Source organism: Pseudochaenichthys georgianus, chromosome 12, assembly GCF_902827115.2.
Source record: "Pseudochaenichthys georgianus chromosome 12, fPseGeo1.2, whole genome shotgun sequence".
NCBI lineage: Eukaryota > Metazoa > Chordata > Actinopteri > Perciformes > Channichthyidae > Pseudochaenichthys > Pseudochaenichthys georgianus.
This window is the reverse complement of record NC_047514.1, coordinates 23,086,093-23,106,922: the sequence shown is the minus strand read 5'-3', so window position 1 is coordinate 23,106,922 and position 20,830 is coordinate 23,086,093. Positions and strand designations below refer to the sequence as shown.

At 39.7% G+C, this 20,830-nt stretch overlaps 1 protein-coding gene across 1 annotated transcript; it reads left to right on the top strand.

The window, feature by feature from the left end:
- Positions 1-4,482: 4,482 nt before the first annotated feature.
- Positions 4,483-19,251, top strand: prkaa1 (protein kinase, AMP-activated, alpha 1 catalytic subunit). The gene is made up of 9 exons (XM_034095539.2): positions 4,483-4,695; positions 7,180-7,321; positions 10,693-10,786; positions 11,108-11,252; positions 11,503-11,590; positions 11,708-11,932; positions 12,057-12,576; positions 12,721-12,847; positions 17,918-19,251. The coding sequence occupies exons 1-9, from the start codon at positions 4,599-4,601 to the stop codon at positions 18,199-18,201; spliced, it is 1,722 nt and encodes a 573-aa protein (XP_033951430.1). The 5' UTR covers positions 4,483-4,598; the 3' UTR covers positions 18,202-19,251.
- The last annotated feature ends 1,579 nt before the right edge of the window (positions 19,252-20,830 follow it).

Here is a 20,830-nt window from a genome sequence, read left to right as displayed (position 1 = left end):
GCCTGTTAAGTTCTGAATTGTTTTTGAGATCTATTTCAAGTTATTTGCTCATTTTGAGTCTGAAAAAAAGAGAGGGGTTGTTAAATGGGCAAACGTGAGTGTCTCAATATAGTGGTTAAATATAGTTTTAAATTCACTAGTAATTCATCAGTGATTTTCAGAACCGTTTTGCGTTTGTATGAGGAGATGCTATTCTACATTCAGAGGGAGGTTAATGTATTCACGCTATTTGCTGCAGCCTCCAATCTTGCATATAAACGAAGAGCAAGACTCACAAATAACTCCATAGTCATAAAGACTGGCTGACCATGAGCTTACATACAAACTCCATGCAACAAATGCTTGGCGTTTGGTGCGGGTAAATGTATGAATGCATTATGAAAACTGCATAAACATCCACCAATGTATCTAATGGCAGAATAATAGTGCGCGATTTTTGACCGACTGGTACATTTTGTAATAATGCTTTGATTCCATATATGTTGCTATCATTAACTCCATGTCACTTTATGTACATCTGTATGCACACCTCAGCAATAACATGTTTTAATGAAAAGTCACTAACTGCTAGTGCAAACACACTTGTTTTATCTTCTGTAAAGGCCATTCATATGTATGCCATTATGAGAGCAGGTGCTTGAGGGTAGAATCGTGTTGGTAAGCAATCATGAAATTAGCATGCTTACTAGCGGGTCCAGTAGGATCAAAATAGAAACCTCTGCAATTAAAATAATAAGCAATCGTTCATGCAATAAGCTGCCAGGACCTTCTGTGTGCACAGTGGAATAAATAACAGAGCGACAGTGCTGCACATTTGTGTAAGGAAGGATAATATATCCAGCTAATTAATTGCACTGAGCCCTGGACCGATGTAATCTGCTGTGTTTGTATTAATATAACGTTTACATCTTTAGACAGGATTTTTGAAAGGATGTCTATAATTAATGATTCTGCTGCTCAGACCATTTCACTCCCTTTTCTCTCACATAATAATACTATGTGTATGTTTCTGTTCATCCTCGGTCAGTGTGCTTGAGCAGATGTTGCACAATTGTTTCTCACCATTGACCCACTTGCTGTTTTCATAGCTCCAGAACAATTGCCGGGTATGGCTGAACAAAGTACTCAAAAGGTGTGTCCTTCTGTATTAATGCTCCTTTATGGTCTATGGCTGAGTGGAACCTGAAGGCAACACCACTGCAGGGCATTTTAGGACAGTACCTCCTTCTCCTCCTCCTCAGTATCTGCTCACATGAACAAACACTGCCATCTACTGTTGGATCAGAGTCAGGACATGACTGCGATGTGTGACTGGTAATGAATGAAGACTGCTGATTTAACAAGATATGGAGAAAGAGATAAAGACTACTTGAAATTGATTTATGAAAATTAGAAGCTACATTATCTCCTTTAGTAACACAAACTTCCTCAATTGAATAATAAAGATATCATTTTATAAACTAGGAGTGATAAAGAAATCAAGTTTGAGCTGTGGGCCTCCAATAAGACCATCACCAGAAGAAAATTACAACAAAATTATACACAGGTATAAAACAGTGGTAGATGTAAAGTGTAATTAGGCCTATTTCCCTCATATAAAGGTGCAGTCGAAAAAGTGGTTCAGAGAAATTGGGACACATTTATTTTAAAAGAGTGAAACAAATAAAACGTAGTAGTAGTAGTAGACTAATAAAATAAACTTTGACTCAGATTGAGCCAAGACGTTTAACTTGTTTTAACCTGTTAAACCCCGAGCCTGTTTTTCAGGTTTCAGGCTCGAAAATGACATTCCCAGAACAAATGACTGTAACTTCACTTCTAAAAGGTTTATATGAATAATTTTTGTTATCAAAGCAAGGTTACATCTGTGAGTTGGATGTAGAAGTGTCAGAATCAATATAGATGTTTCTGTGTCAGAGTAAATTCAGATGGAACATAGCAAAAAAATGTAAATTCCTGTCTCCGCCTAAAGAAAACCCATTACTTATAGTGAAGACCAACCTTGAATGATGGGTTAGTAGCCTAAAAGCTTTAGGAATCCAAATTATAACATATAATAAGTACCCTGTATCAAGATTGAGACAAAACAAGTGACATTTGACCTTTTTAGAGAGGTTTATGAAAATAAAGTCCAGGCGGAATAAGCTTTGGGCACATTTGGGCCCATTTGGGCCCATCAGTGCCATTTGACCTTTTTCAGATACCAGACTATAAAAATCATTGTATTACATTGAATAATCACTATAGGTATTCATTCCATTAAAAAAAAAAAAATTAAAAAAATGTAAATAAAAAAAAATATTCTTAAAAAAATATTAAAAATATTTGTGTGAGTGTGTATAAAAAAAATCAGGGTCCCCGTCGGCGGGGACCTTCGGGCTTAAATCTTACGTGACAAACTGAAAGTGTGGAGTTTAAAGTAAGTATTATTTTGGAAGTACTGAGACTTCAATGAAAGACACAATTTGAGTTGCATTATGGGAACGGTACGATTCAAGCGAGGTGTATGTGCTGTTTTGAGTTACTTGAAAACCTTTTTGAACTTGAACACCATATCTAACCTTTGACCTACTGCCTAAAGTAAATGCAAAAAAGAAAAAAACTCTGGATTCAACGTCAAAGAACATCTTAAGCAACTCTTCTTTTCTCATCAAGAGCCGAGCACAACCCTGACATGGGTGGTTTGGGGGTTTTGTATGTATGGCTTCCTGACAGAAAAGGTTTACTACAACCAAAATCCTTTATTTTTATCTTAACCTGACCAAGTGTAGTTGTTACCTAAAATGAAGGAGATTTCTACCTCAAATCAGACTTCTTCCATGTGCCAACAAGCTCTATTTGAATCAGCAAGATAGAGAAGCAAGCACAATATATCGCCAGTGAGAAGACTCTGGGTGATCACATCTGCGGTTTTTTTTGTATCTAAAGCCGTACACATTTTTTTTATTGACAGACATTGATTGGCCTACACTTCTAAAGTTCCCACCTGATACATTGGAATGGATGCTAAATGACTTCTTGTGTCCTCAAATGGGGAAGTCTAAAACGGTTTAATCTAATCAGTATTCTTAAATCAGAAAACATAGAGAGAGAGCAAAGCACACACACACGCACGCACGCGCGCGCACGCACACGCACGCACGCACACACGCACGCACACACACACACGCACACACACGTGTACACCAAGTGTCATTGAGCAGGACTTTGGTACTATGTTAATTCCTACTAAACCACTCTGGGGAGCCATGGTTACTATAGTCACCAGGCCAGACCTTCTTAATAATTGCTCACTGACTGAGTGAAACATGTATTTTTACAGCCTGTCCATTGTGTTTGAGAAAAATAATTAGGGTATTTACTGTTATTTAAGATATCCCTTAAAGTGCAGTGCTTTGCTGTTCTTTAGGTGATGCTTTGTGGCTGTGTGGTCATACTATTACTGTCACTGATGATCAGTGCTTTACATCCTAACAAGCTAATTGTTATTCACCATGTGTCTCACAGTCTTCCAGGCCATTAGATACAGTATTTGTGGCTTGGTTCAAACTCAAGTATCATTGAGACTCAACAGCAACTTTTAGCTGCCTTTGACTTTCTGGAGATGCACAGAACAAACATAAGTGATATCTGTAGGATATCCAAGAAAACACAGGGAGTTCACATATGTATTTTAAATAAAAAAGTAATACATTATGTAAAAAAAAAAGTGGAATATAATCAACACTTAATCAACACTTAAATCAGACTTAAGTTACACCTGGAGATCATTCACAAGCTACCCTGCAGTATACAAAGTCATTAAAACTAACTGCACCTTTACCAGCTTTGATAACACTTTAATGATCAATCATTATAAAACATATCATATATAGTATTCTGAAAATCTGCACAATGATAACTTTTACTTTTGTAACTTTAACCCTCCTGTTAACCCCCCCCCCCCCCCCCCCTTGACTAAATCATCAACATTTCAATGAAAGTGGTGATCAGCAATTTATTATTTTTAAATGTCTACTGTGAAGGATATCATAAAGCCTTAATGCAATCGAATGTAAAACAAAAAAGTTATGATTGATGAAAGTAGTAAATCGGTCAGATTTGACCCAAACACAACAGGAGGGTTACGTTAGTATGTTGATGGTATTACGTTTGTACTTTAACTTCAGAATACTTTTCTGGACTTTTACTTGTAACAGAGTATTCCTACACTCTGGTACTTCTACTTTAAGTTAAGTATAAAATCTACTTCTTCACCTCTGAATATTTAAAAATATGATTCTGGAATGGGCCATTCTGAGTACTTCTGGTAGCCTACTTTAAATATATTGTGATGCTTAGTTATATGTTAGTACTTTTACTTGACTTAAAATATAAAACCATACAATTGTTAATATAGGCGTTTCAAATTGTTCAAGTTAGAACTTGAAGGCACCATACTACGCCGCCTACGCTGCTGACGAATCGCGCAGCAGCCGCGGCGCCGACTCCCTCCTTGTGGAGCGCAGCCGCCGCTTGAGTAGAGAGACGCACACAGCGGAGTCCGGCCCATCTCTGCTCGCAGCTAGCTAACCCCGCAGCAAGGCCACTGCGGGAAGATGGCGACGGAAAAACAGAAAAATGAAGGAAGAGTTAAAATTGGACATTACATTCTCGGAGACACACTCGGAGTGGGGACGTTTGGAAAGGTTAAAGGTATGTCTGACGGTCCTGACGTCTGTGCGTCCTGCCAACTGAAAGATGGTGGCTGTTAGCTGTTAGCCGCTAATGTTAGCATGCTAGGAAAAGGCTAACTTGTCACAACGCCAGAAACTAGCTAGCACACTTGTTGTCATCTTAGTTAGCTTAACTTGTGTGTGACAAACGTGGCGATTTATGGGGGGTTTAGCTGCAGTTGAAAGCATACAGTCACACAATGCAAGTTGTATGACATAAGTATTTTTATTTAACATCATAATCAGTCAGCGGTGGTTGCGATGCGAGCTAGCCGGAGAGCCACAAGTCGCTTGTCAAGACCAAGACACCGGGAAGTAAACCCCCCTGACTGCTGTTAGTTAATATGTCTGAGTGCCTATAAATGAGTACCATTTAGATATGCTGATTCATATCGGTTTTTTGTATTACGTAATATGTTAAAGTTATGCAGTTCTGCAGTCAGTGCTGTAACTAAGTACATGTTCTAAAGTACTGTACTTAACTATCATGTTGGGGTACTTTTGCTTTACTTGAGTATTTTTGCTACTTTGTACTTCTACCCCACTACAATTCAGAGTTAAATGGTATACTTTGACTCCACTACATTTATTTAATACATTTAGTTATTTTGCAGATTTGTATTAATAATGTGAAATATAATCAGCACATAGGCTATGGGTTGTATTTTCTGACACTTGGTGAGTTCCCTGACACACCGGGGACACATATTCATGTATAAAAGACGTACAAAAGTGCATTTTGCATGATAGGTCCCCTTTAAATAAGACATTAGTTCCACCTGGAGTAAATTCACAAGCTACCCTGCAGTATACAAAGTCATTAAAACTAGCTGCACCTTTACCAGCTTTGATCACACTTTAATGCATCAATAATTATACTCGTAACATTTGATATATGTTATTCTGTAATAGACCAATCTGCATAATTAGTACTTTTAGTGATTTAAGTTGGGATATTTTTTAAATCCTCTGGAGCAGAGAGAGGAGCTGTGGATTATTGTTATTGATTAATGCATCATTGTTTCTTAGGGTCAAAAACACTAAACTCACAACTTAAAATGAAAGCGTTTAGTTTATTTAATAAAAGAGCACATGTTCAATGTGAAAAGTGAGTAGATATAGATAAGTTGCAATTTGGTGCGAGATATATAAAAGGGGGGGGGGGTTCCGTTGGCGGGGTGCAGAGCCCCTCCAAGACAATGGTAGGGGAAACACTGCTATTTATCTCTGAATTGTAGTGAGGTAGAAGTACGAAGTAGCCAGACATTGAAATACTCAAGTAATGTACTAGTGTATCAAAATTGTACTTAAGTAAAGTAGTACATCTACTTGGTTACTTTACACCACTGCATTATGAGTTATATTTGCCATTCTAATTAAAGACAGATTAATGGGTTTTCTTTGGTTGGGGAGGGTGCAGTGCAAACCCTGCAACTTGTACGCCCAATGTTGTCACTCCAGAGGGCGGTACGGTTAGTCAATACATGGCTTTGCTTGTATCAACACTTATTGGTCTTGCATATCAATTGGACTTACTCAAATGTTCCATCTTAGAAGTGCCCCTGTAATGGACTGATGTGATAGATAAAAGGCTCTTCTAAAAAAACACTTCTGCAGGCTGCTTTCTGCTTCATCATGCAGTGCATTGCGTCTCCTAGGAACAATTGATTAAGCCATAATATACCCAAATGAAGTAAACCAGCCAGGCACTGACACAACAACCACAAGCTTTTTCATTTTACAGTCAGTTAAATCTCAGTGAGTCATCTCTGCACTAAGCGTCTTGTTGTTGTTAGAAAGAAGACCACAGTCTTTGGTCTTTGATTATGGTTTTGCTTACTGGAGACATTGTTAATAGTTTGCTTCCAGCACAACTGGTAAATCAATAACAGCTGTAAACTAACTCCCACTTCTTCACACAATCCCTTCAGATGTTATTTGGTTTTTCTGTATTTGTATTTGTCTGTTGGATTGTTATTTTAAGATGTTTTAATAGTTCTTGGTTTTTAGAGATTTGTGTCAAACTTAAATATATTGCCTATTACTTTATATGAATTAGGTAATGCAATCACAAAAAAACAAACTCTTGGACTTGGAAGTTCCCCTCATCTTAACAGAGCATTTAAGTGACTTTTAGCTCATGGTTTTCATTTTCAGGCCCACAGCTTCATTTTGGTTAATTGTCTAATTCTCTCAGCCTCACCCCCAGATGCAACAGGCTGCTAAAGCAACAGTTTGCAAAAACAATTATCATATCAACTTTATATAAGGCTATGATATATAATATGTCAATGTTGTTTTCACAGCTTGTGTCTGCCACACCCAAGTGGTACAATTATAAGTTACTGCAGGTCTAAAAAGTCTTGCATGGTTCTATAATGATGCTCCTTCAATTCTTAAATACTTTTATACGTCCTGGATTGTAATTGCATTTACTCATGTTCATTTTGTTTTTATCCTGCAGTGGGTCAACATGAGCTGACCAAGCACCAAGTGGCGGTGAAGATCTTGAACAGGCAGAAGATTCGCAGTTTGGACGTGGTGGGAAAGATCCGCAGGGAGATCCAGAACCTCAAGCTTTTCAGGCATCCTCACATAATTAAACTGTAAGTCCTAGATTACACCCTGCTCGCTGCTCCATAATCCCCCTGCCGGTACATTAAAGCCACCCACTGAGCTATTTTCAGGCGTTACCCTGTTAAGCCCGGAGCCCCCGCCCCCGGGGGCTAAAAACAACAATATTCACGAAACTGTGTCTCAGGGCTTCTTAACCTGTTGAGCCCCACGGCCCGTGGGCGGGGGCAAAAACGCAACATCTGCAAGAAACAGCGTCTGAGGGCTTCTTAACATTTAACAAACTATGTATGTGTCATACCCACTTAACGGGAAGAAACTCAGCTAACTGACGATACGAACCCTTTTTACCGAAACAAAACACAAGTCTACTTGTGGTACTACTACTACTACTACTACTACTACTACTACTACTACTACTACTACTACTACTACTACTACTACTACTACTGCTACTACTACTATTACTACTAAATGAGCCCTGTGCGAAAAAATGCTAGTTTTTTTTTGGATTCCTAAAGCTTTTAGTCTACTATCCCATCATTCGAGGGTGGTTTTCACTATAAGTAATGTTTTGTTTTTTGGACGGACTCTATCATTTACATTTCTTTACTATGTTCAATCAAAATCGATATTGATTCTGACTTTTCTCCATCCAACTCACAGGTTTATCATTACTTTGAGAAAAAAGATGATTAATTTACCCCTTTTAGAAGAGAAGTTATAGTCATTTGTTCTGGGAATGTCATTTTCGAGCCTGAGACCTGAAAAACAGACTCAGGGCTTAACAGGTTGATGGAGTGTTTTAGAAAACATCCCTATCCCAGTCTATTAGTCAGTTATTGCATCCTCCCTGTTGACCTCTCATGTTAATATAAAAATGGCTTTATGATTGTTTTTCATCAAACTTTCTGAGAGATCAACTACACTCAAATGTAATATTCACTGAGGGTGCATTCACTATGTATTTACAGAACCCATAGGTCTGTATTGAGCATTGTAATACAGCAGGAAATAATAATAAACTCCATCTTTTATCATATTGTTTAAAAAAAAGCTCAGGCACTGCTGACAACATCTACATGTGTTGATGCAGATTGATACATGACAGCGTGATGTTCATGTTCCTTTCCAGGCCACCTCACCGACTGCATGGTTTTGAATGAGTCATTGTTCAACCTCACATGTCCAAACTGACTGCGACAGTGTTTAGCTGCCGGCTCATTACACTGTTAGTCAAGCACATCAAGCCTGCAGTAAACACTGTTCATTTGGAAACAGGAAGATGCTCTGTTGGGGTTACACTGCTGCTGAAAGAGACACTAATCACTAGGTATTTGAATGTCAAAACAAGCAGCAGAGGACCAAGGCCAAAGCCACAGGGTTGTCAAAACGACCATGAGGTGTGTCGTATTGCCTGAAATACCATCTCCATGTCCTGCATGCACAAGAATGTCAACGCCATTGAGAGAAAGGGGAGATCACATCTTTGACAAACACTCGGGCTGAGGGCATGGCGTCGCCTGTCTAGAGTGAATAATGTGACGCAATACAACACATTACAGCTTCATTTGGTTCACAGGATGTGTGTAGTGATTGTGCATGATTAGATGAGCAGTTAGTCAACATCTGTCACATCTGCTAAGTTGCATTTCTTGTTGGCTGTACCACAATCCTTATTGTCTTTACCTTTGCACGGACAATGTAATGATTGGAGATTACACAAGAGACAGACACTCTTATTCTCAAATATCTAACACTGTCACCTTGTCATGACTTTGAATTAAGTTGTTTTAAAACATCTCTATTCAGAGCTACAGGGATTACAATGCTGCTGACAGAAATGTCAGCTTTAAGCTTACCCTGCTGCTTGATGTTGACATGGAAATCACAGGCCTCTTAGCCAGTGTAGTGCAAATAGAGAAAGGTATGATGGGTGCTATTGTTGATTCTGAGGTTCAAGAATGTCTAGCTAATCCCTGCACTGAAGGGATTGGTTGCTGTCCAATAACACATTCTTCAGTCACTTGATCAAGTTTGAACTAATGCTGCTGCAATACACGTTATCTGAAATACTCTAGAGCAGGGGTGTCAAACTCAATTTCATCGCGGGCCACATCAGCATTATGGTTGCACTCAAAGGGCCGGTTGTAACTTTAATACTATATAGAAATACATATAGAAATATATCATATATATAAAATAATGTATTATATTATATTACATCATTGCCTCTGCATTGGATTATCATCGGATAGGGTAATAACTTCATAATTAACTACGTCTGAAAGCAGAAGTCTAGGGCAAATAATTGCAAGTCTCTTCAGTGCGTATGTCCCAAAATGGTTTAAAAAGAAAAGCCAAATTCTGGAGAAAAAAGAAATAGAAGTGACATTTTGAAATAAAAATCTAATTCTGAGAAAAAGGAATTCTATGAAAAAAATGCATATTTTGAAGAAAAAAGGCAAATTCTGAGAAAAAAAGTCATATTTGAGATGCATTGTGGGACATGTAGTTTATGGGCAACATGCTTCTGTAGCATGTAACCGTATAATAAACATATTATATTCTTTGCAAGCTCTTGTGGGGCCACATAAAATGAAGTCACGGGCCGAATGTGGCCCCCGGGCCTTGAGTTTGACACCCCTGCTCTAGAAGGTTGATGCTGTACTTCATACCTTGCAGCCTCGATCAAACCACAGATGTGCTGAGTCATGGATGATTTACATAGTGGTATATGTAGTAAACATATAAGGATGTTTGTGTTCTTTTGGTTTCACGCCAGACGTGAGAGACATGTCAATACGTCGCTCATTCGTTTGCCATGAATTCTCCGGACAATAACACTGACTGTGTAGAAGGTAGTTGGTTAACTGTTTTGAATGTACTTGAATTGTTATGTATAGCTCTACAGGAAAAGCCAAATTCCTGGATATGGATGATTTCTGTATTGTAGTTCATGTGTAAAAGGGCCTTTGGGGTGCTCTCACTCGTGATGTTTGTGTCATGGGGCTCCAGTGAAGACAAGCATGAGATGCTGCAATGCAACGGGTTCATTAATGATGTCATGCGGACGGTGTCTTCATTCAAAGGAAGAGTTTCATTAAAGCAAGGCATAAAATACCAAGATATTCTATTTTAGCCGAACTGCTGCATTGTCCTTTTACCTTACCTAAACAAAAACACACACATGGGTCGAGATATACTTTGTGTTCATTTTGTTGAGACATCGAGAAATATTTCCTCTGGCCACTTCTCTTTTCTTCTCTCACTTATTCCACAGTTCCAAATCAGGGATATTTATTTTTCAAATGATGAAGTAATAGCTATCTGAATTGGAGCAGTGTTAAATATGTAATGGTTTATGTCCCACAAGATTGTAATGTTGAGTTTCTGTCTGCAGGTATCAGGTTATCAGCACCCCGACTGATATCTTCATGGTGATGGAGTATGTGTCAGGAGGAGAGCTATTCGACTACATCTGCAAAAATGGAAAGGTAATACACCATGATACTGGAAAAAGTCTTCATGTCTGTTTTATGGATGTACCACATTTTCTGTCAGTCTTTCCATTTTCTCATATATAGCAGATGTTGTATATTTTATAATCAGTGAGGGTACCAGATCATACAAGTGCATTATGTACTTTCCAATGTTATTGCCAGCCTTTGGTACAGATACATCAACCTGTGAAGCAAAAACCAACGGCGGCTGGAAAAGACATCGAAGCCCGACAGGAAGTGCTGCTTCGTCAGCTGTGATGTGCCGACTGAGTCACAGAGAAGATCACACCTAATGGATAATTTCTGCTTTGACAGTTGGAGGAAAAGGAGAGCCGGCGGCTGTTTCAGCAGATTATTTCAGCGGTAGACTACTGCCACAGGCACATGGTGGTGCACCGGGACCTGAAGCCTGAAAATGTGCTGCTTGATGCACATATGAATGCCAAGATTGCAGACTTCGGTAAGTGAGTCTCCTCCTAAACTCAGGTCTTCACAGGTGATTACGTTAGTGTTCAATGGAGGACACACGAGTACAGGACTTTGTTCACTAACTCGAAATTAAATGCACAATAAAAAGGCTAGGGAGCAATGTTTTAATGAGCAGGTCCCCGTCTTGACTGGCATCATATGTGGAGAAAAACCAATCTAATATGCCTTAATGCGATAAGGCTGAGACTGACCTTATTATAACAGTGAACAACTCTGTGCAGGACTATCAAACATGATGTCAGATGGAGAATTCCTGCGAACGAGCTGTGGTTCTCCAAACTATGCTGCTCCTGAGGTCATCTCAGGGAGGTAATGGTTTCTATGTCATTGGAAGGGGATATTGACCCGGGACTCAAACACTCTCCTACTATGTTGCTAAGAAGCTGCTTTCATGATCCAAAGATTGTTTATTTTTCTCGTTGTCAGGTTATATGCGGGTCCAGAGGTGGATATCTGGAGCAGTGGGGTCATTCTTTATGCCTTGTTGTGTGGGACGCTTCCCTTTGATGACGACCACGTGCCAACACTCTTTAAGAAGATCTGCGACGGGATCTTTTTTACCCCGCAGTATCTAAACCCTTCTGTCATAAGCCTCCTCAAACACATGCTGCAGGTGGACCCCATGAAAAGAGCCACCATCAGAGAGATCCGGTAAGCCTGACGGGATTTACTACAAATGAAACTATTTCTTAAACCACCTTATCTACATTAGTCCTATTTCAGTGTAGCTTTCACAGTATGTGCCGGGTTTAATACAACACATATTGTCTTTCAGAGATGATGATTGGTTCAAACAGGGCTTACCAAAGTACTTGTTCCCCGAGGACCCCTCCTACAGCAACAACATGATTGACGACGAAGCCCTGAAGGAGGTCTGTGAGAAGTTTGAGTGCACAGAGGAGGAGGTCCTCACCTGCATATACAGCCGCAACCATCAGGACCCCTTGGCCGTCGCCTACCACCTCATCATTGACAATCGTCGCATCATGAGTGAAGCCAAGGACTTCTACCTGGCGTCCAGCCCTCCGGACTCTTTTCTCGACGACCAGCTCCTGACCTCAACTGGTGCCACTGTGTCCGGCATTGTCAAGCCCCACCCCGAGCGAGTGCCCTTCCTCTTGGCGGAGACTCCCCCCAGGCCTCGCCACACTCTGGACGAATTGAACCCCCAGAAGTCCAAGCACCAGGGAGTAAGAAGGGCCAAGTGGCACCTGGGCATCCGCAGTCAGAGTCGACCCAACGACATCATGTCTGAAGTCTGCCGGGCCATGAAACAGCTGGACTATGAGTGGAAGGTAAAAGAGAGACTAAGAAAGAGGACGAGAGAGTGCTTTAATTGTATCTTCACATTATTGTAAATAACTATTTGTCATATGAGACTTCCTTTTGAAACAGATTCATGCAATCATTGTTTTATTCACCCGTTGTAACTCTTGCAGGTTGTGAATCCGTATTACCTGCGTGTGAAAAGGAAGAATCCCATTACTGGGATGCAAACCAAGATGAGCCTTCAACTCTACCAGGTGGACAGTAGAACCTACCTCCTCGATTTCCGTAGCATCGACGGTGAGTTACTAAACTATTTTCTATCACTTACTTTTCCTAAGATGTGAAGCTTTCTGTGTTTCATATTAAAGAACAATTATCAAAGCTTTGGAACTAAGAAGAAGTGGCTTTTTGTCTAAAAAGACAGTTCACCCAGAATCAAAACACATGTTCCTCTTGCTTGCTTTGAGAACTGCAAAGGATTGCCTTTGAGTCCCATAAAGTTTGAGAGAATGCATTTATACGTCTGACACTTCCAATACTCCAATAACTTAGACCGAAACAATCTGAGACATTAGATAGCATGAATATACCTTATTTTTTACTTTTCATGTAACCTGTACTGTGACAGATGGTTAAAGTAGAAACATGTGTTCTGGTGTTCTTTAAGCCCTGATTTCAGCTCCCTGTGTGGAGGTAATGTTTGCCTGGTTTCTGTCCTGAGGTATGCGGTCAGTGTAAACGGTATCAATGATTTACTACGGGGTGAGGGCTTCAGCCCAGTCAGTGTAGGTGTGCAGCGGTGCCTCAAAGGCAGAGATAAGAGTGTTGTTATGAGCAGTATCATCGGGGCACAGGCATGCTGTGTAAAGGGCATGAGGCGACGCTTTGGCCCCAAGTCGGCCAAAGAGTTAATGTTTAGCTGTAACTGATGGCTTTATGGAATTGAAGGCTGATTAGTTTCGACATTAGAATTAAAGCTTATGAAGCGCCTTAGTAACCGATTTGTTTCAGCGCATGCCACATTACTGCAACATGAATTCCAGCCGGGTCATAATAACCCTTCTCTCCCCCATGTCTCGGAAATGATAGAGGCCCTATTGTGCTTTTCCCTTTCCTGCAGTGTGTTCTAGGTTGTTGTGCATGTCAATGGTCTGCAGAGGCTAGCATTCCTGTGCTCCCGACAGAGAGAGTGTTGCTCCCACACACTGCCTTACATGCCTCCATTGGACTCCTTTGTTTACTTCTGACATCACTATGGCCGCATCTCATTTCCGAGATTCCCCTCCTCGACTCCTATCCTCGTGTCTAGGGGTCGACCTATCGAGGCCGATATTCCGCATTTTACAGATTATCGGTATCGGCTTTATTAATAATAATAATTCCTTACATTTATTATAGCGCTTTTCCAGATGCTCAAAGCGCTTCACAAATACACATTACACATATCATACATGCAATGGTCATGTACTGTGGACAATACCCACAGGAGCAAGTTCAGGTGAAGTGTCTTGCCCAAGGACACACCGCAGCAGTGTCTGTAAAGCCCCGTTTTTTTTGGCTGCAGTCACCACTGTTCATGAGCAATGTCCCGCCCACAGCGCTATCTGATAGGCTATTACTGAAATGTCAATCAACACTGAAGATTTTCCGGGCTGCAGCCAGCCAGAGAGGTGGGACCTTCTCAGATTACAGGCAGGTGCGAAGAACATAGTAGTAGTAGTTTTTATTTTATTTTTACTTTACTCAGGGTCACTCAGGAGAGGAAACCAGTTTTAAGATGTTGAAAAGTTAATTAAACATAAAGAGGCATTTCATAGAAGTTCTGTTATTCTACATTTTGACATCAAGATTTTCTGATTTTACTGCAAATGTACATCGGTTCCAGATATTGGTTATCGGTCTCCTTGATTACTAATAATCGGTATCGGCCTTGAAAAAGCCATATCGGTCGATCCCTACTCGTGTCTTAGTCCCGCCCACAGGAGATGCAAGCGGAGGAGCCGAGGAGAGAGGAGGGGAAGCAGCAGGCGGTTAGAGAAATGAGAACTCCTCTCCTTTTAAAGAGACGTCCATTAATGATGACAGGAGGCACAGAGCCCTCTGTCTGATGGACAGATGTGTTCATGACCACTTATATATTTACTTTGATTCATTCACAGTGCGGTATAATGAGACAATAACAGGCTACAGATGTGGAGACACACACACACACATATATATATTAGCATAAAATAAAAAGCTGTTAGCTCAATAAACAGGGTTCGTACGGGTGCTTGAAATCCTTGAAAATGCTTGAAATTTGACGTGGTGTTTTCAAGGTTGGGAAAGTGCTTGCATTTTGGGAATGGTGCTTGAAATTGAGATAAAGTGCTTGAAAATGTAAATGCTTTACTTTTACAATAAATTGCTGTCTGACTGAATAGTTCGCTTTTTAGATTAAAAGAAAAGAATTGCTTCGCTTCTACATAAAACAGCTCTGCTGCGGCCTTCCCGCGCTATGCGCGCGACGTGCAAGTGTTTGTGTTACGTGTGACCTGGGCATTCTGATGAGAGATAGATGACTGTGTGCCAGGAGGTTGCCGTTTCAACGAGCGTTGGTTAGCAGACAAATACAAGCCATGGCTAAGACGAGGGTCCAGCCCACGAGTAGCCTCCTGCAAAGTTTGCAAACATAATGATGCGAGAGTCTGCGCTGACGAGCCACATGAAAGGTACGCCGTAGTAGAGCATTTTAGATTAGGCTAATGTTGCATGTTACGTTTGTTTAAGCTAACGTTAGCGAGCTGAATAGCGAACTCCATGAGGGATAATAATAATTGCAGGGGACAATCATTTCAGAGGAGCGTACCTATGGTATGTGCGTTACAGTCGCCATCGTGTGGTGTTCAGAGGATGAAGCACTCACGGCATTTCGTGTTATAGTCATGAAATATAATCTATTGATTCGACACAGAGCGATTTTGAAAGCAATGTATTTCTACTGGTAGTATGTTTCGTGCCTAAACCAAATGTGACTTGCTCTATCGAAGTCAGTCGCATTGACCCGAAGACACATTTTCGTGTGTGTGTGTGTGTGTGTGTGTGTGTGTGTGTGTGTGTGTGTGTGTGTGTGTGTGTGTGTGTGTGTGTGTGTGTGTGTGTGTGTGTGTGTGTGTGTGTGTGTGTGTGTGTGTGTGTGTGTGTGTGTGTGTGTGTGTGTGTGTGTGTGTGTGTGTGTGTGTGTGTGTGTGTGTGTGTGTGTGTGTGTGTGTGTGTGTGTGTGTGTGTGTGTGTGTGTGTGTGTGTGTGTGTGTGTGTGTGTGTGTGTGTGTGTGTGTGTGTGTGTGTGTGTGTGTGTGTGTGTGTGTGTGTGTGTGTGTGACCCTCACAAGAAACACCGGCTGTTGCTGTAACGTTACATTAGTCCGTTCTCCGCTTGTAATCATGCCGAAGCTTCAAAGTTGTATTTATCATCTGAATTTGCCGAAACAAGTTTAATATTCTGAAAGCCAAGACTTTGTTTAATTGAAAACGGATAAAAACAAACTGTCTTTTATATAAAATTGAAGTATTATACAAGTAAAACTACATTTTGCTTTAATCCCATGTAATTGTAGAATGAACAGTCTTCCTTTGAAGATATATAAGTCAGGTGTCTTGAGTAGTCAACATTACCTAAAATCATTGTACTCATTAGTAAATATTATTTTCCACTTGTTACCATTGTGAGTCTATTTTTATGCAGCTCTGCGTGATTTTGTGGCTACAATTCAGGCTAATACACTACCAGAGGTGGATAAGTACTCAGATATTGTACTTGAGTAAAAGTAGAAGTACTCAGATCTTGTACTTAGTAAAAGTAGAAGTACTCAGATCTTGTACTTGAGTAAAAGTAGAAGTACTCAGATCTTGTTCTTGAGTAAAAGTAGAAGTACTCAGATCTTGTACTTGGTAAAAGTAGAAGTACTCAGATCTTGTACTTAGTAAAAGTAGAAGTACTCAGGTATTGTACTTGAGTAAAAGTAGAAGTACTCAGGTCTTGTACTTGAGTAAAAGTAGAAGTACTCAGATCTTGTATTTGAGTAAAAGTAGAAGTACTCAGATCTTGTTCTTGAGTAAAAGTAGAAGTACTCAGATCTTGTACTTGAGTAAAAGTAGAAGTACTCAGATCTTGTACTTGAGTAAAAGTAGAAGTACTCAGATCTTGTACTTAGTAAAAGTAGAAGTACCAGAGAGTAGGAATACTCTGTTACAGTAAAAGTCCTGCATTCAAAATGTTCCTCAAGTGAAAATAGAAAAGTATTCTCATCAAAATATAGTGAAAGACAGTAAAAGTAGTCGTTGTGCAGATTGGTCCATTTCAGAATAATATATATGATGTGTTTTATAATGATTGATCATCAAAGTGTTCTCAGAGCTGGTGAAGGTGCAGCTAGTTTGAATGGCTTTGTAGACTGCAGGGTAGCTGGTGGATTTACTCCAGGTGGAACTAAAGTCTGATTCAACACTTGGTTAGATTTCACATCATTCATCCACATCTGTGAAGTAACTAAAGGTGTTAAATACATGTAGTGCAGTAGAAGTACACCATGTACCTCTGAACTGTAGTGCAGTAGAAGTACACCATGTACCTCTGAACTGTATTGCAGTAGAAGTACACCATGTACCTCTGAACTGTAGAGAAGTAGAAGTACACCATGTACCTCTGAACTGTAGTGGAGTAGAAGTACACCATGTACCTCTGAACTGTAGTGGAGTAGAAGTACACCATGTACCTCTGACTTGCGTTCACTACCAACCTAAAAGTACCTCAACAATTAATCAATAATGTATTGAAAAGTTATTGAAAAGTTATTTGGCTGATTGTTGTATATCGGCTCAGCCAGGTTATATGGGAGGCCCAGTCTACGTACAGATCACTAATTTTAAAATATTAAACTTAGTTTTCTTTTCTTTAATTTTGCATCCTCGTGTAGAATGCTATCACGAAACACACAGTTGGTTGTTTATAGCATAAAGAACATCTGATTTAATGTGAGGTAGGGAAATATTCATTTGAGTATGTGTATATAAATATGTAATTTACAACAGCTGTAAGATCCTTGAAAAGCTGGAAAATACACCTTGAAAATGCTTGAAAAGTGCTTGAATTTGACTTTGGAAAAGGTGTAAGAACCCTGAATAAAGTCTCCCAACAGCCTACAACCTAATTACAACTATGTATACCTAACGTTTCTTTCTAAAGCAGGAAAGATATTCAACACATTAATATATTAAATGTGTACAAGGCCTGTGTACTGTGGGTATAGATCTTCATATGGAATTAAATCAAATAGTTTTTTTGTGTGTGGATTTAGTATAACACTTGTTTTGTCTTTCGTTATTCAGATGATATGGTGGAGACCAAATCTGGATCTGCTACCCCCCTCCGATCTGGGTCTGTGGGCAACTGCCGCAGCACTCTGAAGAACGATGTGGAGGGGGCAGAAACTCCAACCACGTCTATCCCTGTGCCCCTCGCCAAGGCCGCAGAAAGCTCCTTAGCCTCATCGTTGACTTCATCCATCGACTCAACGGGAGGGGCGGACACCGCGATCGTCCCTCGACCGGGAAGCCACACCATCGAGTTCTTTGAGATGTGCGCGAATCTTATTAAACTACTTGCACGATAGCTTGCAAAACAATCGCTAGCCTTTTTTCCTCTCCGAGTGTCTTTATAGCAATAAGCATGCAACCGATTCATGGCTCAATTCATCCGGGCTGAGGATGGAGTGATTGTTCCATGGCACTGACGCAAGTTAGTGTTCCCTAAACTGAAGGGATGTATACTGAGCTGCCATGGAATGGAAGGGGGTTATATGGAAAAGTGAAAGACGAGCTACTCTAAAGCTAGGACAGAACAACATTAAGGAGGGGGTTTTACAGTTTCCTGATCAATTTAAAAAGCAAATGTCCACATCCCAACTATACATATATACGCAGTTGATTACACTGAATTGTCTGTACTGTAGCCAGGGAGCACTGCTTTCCAGTACAAGGAACAAGATCAAGTTTTGGCCTGCAGAGAAGGAAGCCACACGTTGGGGGTGGGTGTTTTTAGGTGGCAGTCGTAAAGGATGCAGGAGGCACTTTTGCACAAGTTTCTTTAATTTCCTGCTGCTCTTGCTTTCCTCTCGGTGGGGATCAGAGAGGTGGTGCAGATGTTTGGGGGCTCTGCACTGGCTATAACAAGGGCCGTCATGCCCATCACATTCATTGGACTCTGAAGAAGTACAACAACCCCTTGATTTCTGTCTTGTGTCAGGGACTAAAGAATGCTTCATCAGATTTATGTTTGGTCTTTGGAGTTGTCAGAGACTAAATTGTCATGGTTTTGTCCTTGTTGTAAAAAATTGAATTTGTCTGTCCCCTACAGTTTTATATATAAAGACGTGAATATATTTATCAGTGGACGGAGTATTGCTTCTATTGGACATGGATTTTTCGTTTTCTTTATTGCATCAAGATCCATTGCTGGATGGTATATATTTTCCTTTTTTACTGTCTGGTTTTTAAATCAATATCACAGCTCTGTTTCCTTCAATCACAACTATTCTGATACTTGATTGTCTTTCCATATAAATATAGCCTGCTTTTACCATTTAAGAGGTATTTTGCCATGACAGTCAAAATCTAGAAATATATCATTTTCAGTGTCATTAAAACGGGAAGTTGATTTTTGACTTTTTTGTTGTATTTTCTTTTTCTTATTTTTATTTAGATTCATAATTAGGATTTTTAAGAATGATTACTGAGTGAAATGCCTTTGCCTACATCCAATTTGTAGATGCCAATCCATTACAAGTGTAGAGGCCTTGGGGCTCAATTTGAAAATGATAAGTAGCAATTACATGCAGCGCATGGCGATGTCTGATTGGCAGACGAGCAGTCATTTTTGCCCACATTCCCTTGGAAAAAAAGTTTACATATGAAACAGATTTGTGAGCTTGGATTTGTGAAGCCCTTCCTGGTCGATTACATTTGGGATAGAAGAAAAAAATATCACACAAGCATTTAGATCATAAATATGTGTGGGGGTGAATTATATTTGATACAAAAAATGTCATACTACTCTTAAGCTCACAAAGTTTAAGATATGTATTTAATCACAAGTTTGATGCATCTCCCTCCATTTCCTGTCCACTGTCTTAAAGTTCGCTGCGGTTTCTGTTGTTTGGCTGCCATATTGTCAGTACTGTTAATCGGTTTTATGTCAGAAAAAGTTGGAATCCAGTGCTGGTCAGAATTATTGGCACTTTTTGCAATTGTAATGGTTGGAATCGACTACATATTTTTGACAGTTTTCACTCACAATAACTTCATTAGAAATTCACAGATTATTTTAAGTGTTTGTATCACCAAAAAAAGAAAATAATTCACTATAAAACACAACAGAAACATCTGATTGTTGCCATATTACTTCAGTCCTCAGTTACTGCTACCATCTTTTAACTATGGTGCGGAAAATAGAAAACCAGTAAACTGGTTTCTAATAATATCTTCATTTGTGTCTTAATTCAGCTAAACCAGGTTTTAAAGAACTTTGCATGTTCAAATTGTAATATCAGACACTTTTTAAATAAAAGAAACGTTACATTATATCTGAGTTAAGAATTGTAAGCAATTGCTCTGTTTTCAGTGTTTAGCCCTCCAAAGCTTTAAACCCTTACAATCTCATTTGTATAAACAATTTTACATTCAAGACATATAATGTAACACAAATTGCCAAGAGTGATGATCTTGTTTCTCCTGCTGTCCTGTGGGGCAGGTTTGGACTGAAATATTTAGTTGATATTTGACCTTTTATGTCTCAGTTTTAAGACTTTCTGATAAACAGTGATCATGGTAAATAAACCCATTATGTTCTTGGGAAATAAAACTAAACATTTTAGTTTTATAGGGCAGTTGCAAGTTTTGCCTACAAGACTTTTCACGAGTTTTGTAGGAAAGATGAATGTGTGAAAGCGTGACCTTTTTCGACAGTGTCTGGAGTTGTGTCCCAGTAGACTGTTATCAGATTCATTCTGTCAGTCTAATGGTTTAGACTGCTTCAAATACATATTATTTTTGTTTGGTGTGTAAAGGGACCCTACCAGACTGACCAGTGTAAATCTGAATGGACAGTGTTGAAATCATTTGTATACACAACTGCCTAATAAACTGCTAAATTGCACACAAATGTGTCTAGTGTTTTGCAATTAACTTTTTACACTAGAATGTTACACCACAGTCATTTAAATAAACCGTTTTCTCAGTGAATGG